At 47.8% G+C, this 7,252-nt stretch overlaps 1 protein-coding gene across 3 annotated transcripts in view; it reads right to left on the bottom strand.

Moving 5' to 3' along the window:
• atox1 (antioxidant 1 copper chaperone) overlaps window positions 1-3,091 on the bottom strand; it is a 4,353-nt gene extending 1,262 nt beyond the window's left edge. Inside the window, exons 1-4 of one of the 3 annotated variants that reach the window (XR_011924372.1) lie at window positions 2,974-3,091; window positions 2,166-2,244; window positions 1,321-1,499; window positions 1-65 (exon numbers count right to left, since the gene is read on the bottom strand). The exon at window positions 1-65 is cut by the window's left edge and continues 1,262 nt beyond it. Coding sequence is in view for 2 of the 3 variants with exons in the window: in XM_072433970.1 (XP_072290071.1) it covers window positions 1,375-1,499; window positions 2,166-2,244; window positions 2,974-2,979 (210 nt within the window). In the remaining variant the exon portion in view is untranslated. Of the gene's footprint in view, window positions 66-98; window positions 185-1,320; window positions 1,500-2,165; window positions 2,245-2,973 lie in introns of those variants that run through there. The other 2 variants (XM_072433970.1, XM_072433955.1) reach the window with 2 other exon arrangements.
• Between the last annotated feature and the right edge of the window lie 4,161 nt (window positions 3,092-7,252).

Raw genomic sequence — 7,252 nt, 5'->3', positions numbered from 1 at the left:
GGAGGACGCAGGGGGCGCCGTTGTGCGTTTGGTGACGAGATCGGCTCAGAATGACAAACTTCAGTCTGAAAAACAAAGAAAACTAAAGTCATCGCCGTGCCGACGCTCCAGTTCATGCCTCTAGTGCAGGAGTGGGCCGTTCTTTTCCTCTGAGCGACATAATAGAATCCAGGACTTTTTCCCCCTAAAAATTAAATATAAAAAATATCACTTTTCTGTCAAATAAAGGCTATTTGAATCTATTATTTCATTCCTTTCACGTCATATTTATTAAGGATAAAAGTGCAGACAGATGCCTGAGGGCAAAAAGAAAAGAAAAAAATACCATATTCCTTGGTATGTTTGGCGGGCCGGATTATAAAGACAAACGGGCCACATGTGGCCCGCAGGCCGCAGTTTGCCCGCCCCTGCTCTAGTGGGCGTGTGTGTTTGTCATGTTTACATGCGCAGTGGTGAAAACGCTCCGTAACAGTGACTTTACAGATCTGTCTTTGTGTGAAAACATTTCCTCCAAAAAGATTTAGAAATTCCACAAATTCCAAAACTCTGACGACGACTTCCCACTTCAATCACTCCTTCATATTTACAGCAATATCACAAATACTACAGTAATATTCATACATTCAAAAACAAATCACAAACAAAATACCCAAGTTCTACTAAATATGGTGAATAAAGAGTGTTATTGGTTCAAATCTCTTCTGTTAATTATTACAAATATACACGTAATAAAAAAATTAAACGACAAACGTGTGAAATCGTGTCTGAAATGAGGGCGGAGCTAAAGCACGAGGTCGTTTAATTATCGTTCAATTACATTTAATAATTGATGGTGTTTGTGTTTAATTGTTCTAAAAAGCCTGAAGTGGAAAAGGACAAACATGAAACATCTGGATCTGTGTTTGATGAAAGTGCAAGTGAAATTAAATCAAATACAAATTAACTAATAAAATACATAAATAAATAAAATACATACATAAATATAAATAAAATAAAAATCGATGAATAAATAATCAAATACAACAAATAAAATTAAATAAATTATAGAAAATAAATAGAATTAAATAAAATATTAAATAATTAAATTAAATTAAAATTGAATAATAAAATACATAAATAAAATAAAAATAATCAGAATGTTCCTTAGTTCTGCTTTAAGATAAGAAAAATGCTGACTGGATGCTTTTAGACAGTGAATAAAACATTTAAATATATAAAAGATTTAAAAAATTCATCAAGAGTTTCTTCCGTCTGTCAGATTTCATAAAACCACTTTCTCTGCTGTGAAACATATTTTTGCACGTGTTTTGATTATTTTACCAGTCGATTCGTGACGCGTCTCCCCTTCACCTGTTTTGGGCGTGGCCGGCTCGTTCACTTGGTTCCGTTGTACTTCACTTCCTTCCCACATTTCTTTAACGTGTCGGTCAGAAACTCCAGGTCTTTCTCCGACTCGATCCACACCAGCTTTTTGGGCAAATCGATTTCAAACTTCACGTCTGCAAAACGACAAGAAAAGAAACGTGTTGAGTTTCCACAAAGAGAGATGTGAAAGAGAGAAACAGGAAGAGGAAGTGGAACAGGAAGTGGTGTTTTAGAGCACTTTATTGCCTAAACAAATGAAAGATCTTTGCCTCCTGACCGCGCCCTGACCACGCCCTGACCGCTGTCTGGCTGCGCAGTAAAAGTCATGAGGAAAACCCATGCTGACCTTTGTTTTATTGTGATTTTAAATACTTTAATTACAAAAAATAAGGTTTCTATAGCGAATAAAAACCACAACTTTCATGTTATCGTTATATTACTACCAATTAAACTCATTATATTGTTGTTGTCACTGACAGAAATACAAAATCAACAGCAAATTTAAGTATTTACATGAAAAATTTGTTAAAATGTCAGTTTGTTTGCTTCTTTAAAGTGCGACGTTCAGTTTCGCCGTCTCAAAGTTGTAATTTAGATTCACAAAAAGAAACAGAGTGTTTGGAATGTGTTATAAAACTTTAGAAACGATTCCATAAACCAAAAAGACGACGCGTTGCCAAAAACACCTCGACTTCTTTTGCATTTTGTGATTTTCTGGAGGATAATATCCGTTTCCTCGCTGGATTCACGTCACGTTTCTCTGGCTTTTAAAGAGTTTGTGGCGATGGCGTTCTTCTCACCGTCTCCGAGTTTGTTGAGGATCCGGGTGACGGCGCCGGAGCAGCCCTCGCACGTCATGGCAACCGTGAACTCGTGCTTCTGCTTGACAAAGAACAAAAAGGGCGGCCATGAAACCGCGTTCGAGATGATTGTCGAGCAACTGACTAAACTAACACATGAGAAAAGCAGTTGTACGACACAGACAAAGCGATTGTTAAAGCGAAAAGACACTGGAAACATGAACGTTTTATGTTTTTGACGAATAAACTGCTTCTTTTGCTGCATCAGGGTAAAATTGAGTTAAAAAAATATCATATTTATTGACGTTTTGCCTTTGAAACAACTGACGTCAACTGATTTATCAAAAGAATAATTGCTGGATTCATCAATTAGACATATTAATCTTAGTTGCAGGCCTAAATATTATATTATCTATTACAAACAACATTCTATCAATAAACTACATGATTATTATTTCGTATTCCTGATTATAGATCATTCTGCCATTTCAAGGTTCATAATACACTGTACATTTAGTTCTTGTGTTTATTCTACATGAGAGATACTTATTTGCATAAATCATAAGCATTTGGACTTTAATTACGAGAAAATCTTAATCATGTACTAATTTAAACTCATGTAAAGTATGTGTTTGATTTTACTGCTCGGTTAGTTCAATAGCTTTTTTCCTGTGGCTGTAAAACAAGTTTAGAGCTTATAATTCTCATAAAACTGGTTAAATCTAACGCTTTTGCTCGTTAGCATCGCGTTAGCACCAGCGGCTAAACTAACTTTACGCTCAAAAAAAGGTCGTTGTTTTAAACTTACGGTCATATTTACGGTGTGACACGTGAAGCGCAGGGTCCGAGCCACGTGGACTTTGCGTCTGGCGAAGTTTGAGGACGTGACGGGCTCAAAATCCAGAGAAAAGTGCGATCAATGAGCGAAAGTCTGGAGCAAAAGAGCGAGAGAGCGGAAGAGCGGAAGAGCGGCGCTGGAGGTAAACACGGCACTTCCGGGTGACGTCATGCACTCAAATAAATGAATAAGTACAATAATGTAAGAAACAGAAATAGAATAAAGAATTATAAAAACAAAAACAAACAAAAATTGCGTTGCCAGATAAAAGAGATCTCAGAACAGGAGCAAAACGATAAAAAATAAAATAAAGAAAGAAATAAAAAAAACTAATAAAGAAATAAAAAAAACGAATAAATCATCCATCCATCCATCTTCTGCCGCTTTATACGGGGCCGGGTCGCGGGGGCAGCAGTCTGAGCAGGGACTCCCAGACTTCCTTCTCCCCAGACACTTCCTCTAACTCCTCCGGGGGGATCCCGAGGCGTTCCCAGGCCAGCCGAGAGACATAGTCTCTCCAGCGTGTCCTGGGTCTTCCCCGGGGCCTCTTCCCGGTGGGACATGCCTGAAACACCTCCCGAGGGAGGCGCCCAGGAGGCATCCGGAACAGATGCCCGAGCCACCTCAGCTGGCTCCTCTCGACGTGGAGGAGCAGCGGCTCTACTCCGAGCTCCCCCCGTGTGGCCGAGCTCCTCACCTTATCTCTAAGGGAGCGCCCAGCCACACGGCGGAGGAAACTCATTTCGACCGCTTGTATCCGCGATCTTGTTCTTTCGGTCACTACCCAAAGCTCATGACCATAGGTGAGGTCAGAACGTAGAGCGACCGGTAAATCGAGAGCTTTGCCTTTCGGCTCAGCTCCTTCTTTACCACAACGGTCCGATGCAGCGACTGCATCACTGCAGCCGCTGCACCGATCCGCCTGTCGATCTCACGCTCCATCCTTCCCTCACTCGTGAACAAGACCCCGAGATACTTGAACTCCTCCACTTGGGGCAAGGACACCCCACCCACCTGGAGAGGGCAAGCCACCTTTTTCCGGTCGAGAACCATGGCCTCGGATTTGGAGGTGCTGATTCTCATCCCAGCCGCTTCACACTCGGCTGCAAACCGTCCCAGTGCATGTTGCAGGTCCGGGTTTGATGGAGCCATCAGGACAACATCGTCTGCAAACAGCAGAGATGAGATCCTGTGGTCCCCAAACCGGACCCCCTCCGACCCCTGACTGCGCCTAGAAATTCTGTCCATATAAACAATGAACAGAACCGGTGACAAAGGGCAGCCCTGGCGGAGTCCAACATGCACTGGGAACAGGTCTGACTTACTGCCGGCAATGCGAACACAGCTCCTGCTCCGGTCATACAGGGACCAGACAGCCCTGAGCAAAGGGCCCCGGACCCCGTACTCCCGGAGCACCCCCCAAAGGACACCCCGAGGGACACGGTCGAAAGCCTTCTCCAGATCCACAAAGCACATGTGGACTGGTTGGGCAAACTCCCATGAACCCTCGAGCACCCGATCGAGGGTATAGAGCTGGTCCAGTGTTCCACGACCGGGACGAAAACCACTCTGCTCCTCCTGAATCCGAGGTTCGACTATCGGTCGGATTCTCCTCTCCAGTACCTTGGAATAGACCTTACCCGGGAGGCTGAGGAGTGTGATCCCTCTGTGGTTGGAACACACCCTCCGGTCCCCCTTCTTGAACAGAGGGACCACCACCCCGGTCTGCCAGTCCAGAGGCACGGTCCCCGAACGCCACGCGATGTTGCAGAGACGTGTCAACCAAGACAGTCCTACAACATCCAGATACTTTAGGTACTCAGGGCGGATCTCATCCACCCCCGGAGCCCTGCCACCGAGGAGTTTGCGAACAACCTCAGTGACTTCAGCTTGGGTGATGGATGAGCCAGCCTCCGAGTCCCCGGTCTCTACTTCCTCTTCGGAAGACGTGACTGAGGGATTAAGGAGATCCTCAAAGTATTCCTTCCACCGTCCGACGACATCCCCAGTCGAGGTGAGCAGGCCTCCACCCGCACCGTAAACGGTGTTTGTGAGACACTGCTTCCCCCTCCTGAGGCGCCGGACGGTTTGCCAGAATTTCTTTGGTGCCGACCGATAGTCCTCCTCCATGGCCTCCCCGAACTCCTCCCAGGCCCGGGTTTTTGCCTCTGCGACAGCACGGGCCGCGGCTCGCTTGGCCTGCCGATACCCGTTGATGACCTCCGGAGACCTGCAAGCCAGAGTGGCCTGATAGGCCTCCTTCTTCAGTCTGACGGCATCCCTTACTTCCGGTGTCCACCACCGGGTTCGGGGGTTGCCGCCACGACAGGCACCGGAGACCTTGCGACCACAGCTCCGAGCAGCCGCATCAACAATGGAGGCGGAGAACATGGTCCACTCGGACTCAATGTCCCCAGCCTCCCCCGGGACATGGGAGAAGCTCTCCCGGAGGTGCGAGTTGAATACCCTACTGACAGAGGGCTCCACTAGACGTTCCCAACAGACCCTCACAATGCGCTTAGGTCTGCCAAGTCTGTCCGGCTTCCTCCTCCGCCAGCGGATCCAACTCACCACCAGGTGGTGATCGGTTGACAACTCTGCCCCTCTCTTCACCCGAGTGTCCAAGACACGCGGCCGGAGGTCTGATGACACGACAACAAAGTCAATCATTGACCTCCGGCCTAGGGTGTCCTGGAGCTACGAGCACTGATGGACCTTGTGCTTGAACATGGTGTTCGTTATGGACAATCCGTGGCACAGAAGTCCAATAACTGAACACCGCTCGGGTTCAGATCGGGGAAGCCGTTCTTCCCGATCACCCCTCTCCAGGTGTCACTGTCATTGCCCACGTGGGCGTTGAAGTCCCCCAGTAGAACAACGGAGTCCCCCACTGTCCAGTACCCCTCCCAAGGACTCCAAGAAGGCCGGGTACTCTGCACTGCTGTTCGGCCCGTAGGCCGCCACAACAGTGAGAGACCTGTCCCCCACCCGAAGGCGGAGGGACGCGACCCTCTCGTTCACCGGGGTAAACTCCAACACGTGGCGGCTGAGCTGAGGGGCTATCAGCAAGCCCACACCAGCCCGCCGCCTCTCCCCGCGGGCAACACCAGAGAAGTGGAGCGTCCAGCCCATCTCGAGGAGATGGGTTCCAGAGCCCAAACTGTGCGTGGAGGTGAGGCCGACTATATCTAGTCGGAATCGCTCAACCTCCCGCACAAGCTCAGGCTCTTTCCCCCCCAGCGAGGTGACATTCCATGTCCCCAGAGTTAGTCTCTGTGTCTGGAGATCTGGTCGCCGAGGCCCCTGCCGTCGACTGCCGCCCAGATCTCTCTGCACCGGCCCCTTATGCCTCCTGCGGGTGGTGGGCCCACAGGAGGGCGGCCCCACGTCGCTCTTTCGGTCTGTGCCCGGCCGGGCCCCGTGGGGTAAGACCCGGCCACCAGGCGCTCGCCATGGAGCACCCATCCCAGGCCTGGCTCCAGGATGGGGCCCCGGTGACGCCGATCCGGGCGACGTAAACTGCCTTTTTCGTGTTGTCATCATAAGAGGCTTCTGAACCGATCTTTGTCTGACCCGTCACCTAGGACCTGTTTGCCTTGGGAGACCCGACCAGGGGCATGAAGCCCCCGACAACATAGCTCCCGGGATCATTCGGGCGCTCAAACCCCTCCACCACGTTAAGGTGTCAGTTCAAGGAGAGGACGAATAAATCAATCAAATTAAATTAAAACAAAGAAAAAAATACATTTAAAATCAAAATGTATGGATGTCACACTATAAGAATTGGGGAATTTAAGTCGTAAGACAGCAAAAAGTCACACAATGTTTTACACGTTCAGTTGTGGCTATATTCTGAGCTAATATGAGGCTTTAAGTCTCGTCCACACCGCCGCGGCCGAAGCGTCCAGTTTACATTCAAAGTCTATAGTAAACGCACGTCGAGCGCGTTGTGCGTTTCCCGCCGAGCAATTTCTTTGTTTTTGCGGCGCGATTGGTGCGTTTTCATACGCTCTCTGCGCTTTGAGCGGCGACCGAGGTGGCCAAAGTGGCCGGCTCCACGTGTTCAGATTTGTTCAGCTGCAGCAGATGCGCAGCAGCCAATCAGAGCTGACGTGCTGCACGACCCGGAAAAAGACCCAAAACAAACCCGCAAGATAAAAATAAAATCCTTAAAACGCAGCTCCTGGAGAAAATAATGATCAAATCAAATCAAATCAAATCAATTTATTTTTAAACATTGTGTGTGTAT

This window comes from Eucyclogobius newberryi, unplaced genomic scaffold, assembly GCF_026437365.1.
Source record: "Eucyclogobius newberryi isolate DKJ021-1_F unplaced genomic scaffold, fEucNew1.0.hap1 SCAF_11, whole genome shotgun sequence".
Lineage (NCBI taxonomy): Eukaryota > Metazoa > Chordata > Actinopteri > Gobiiformes > Gobiidae > Eucyclogobius > Eucyclogobius newberryi.
This window is presented reverse-complemented; position numbering and strand designations above follow the sequence as displayed.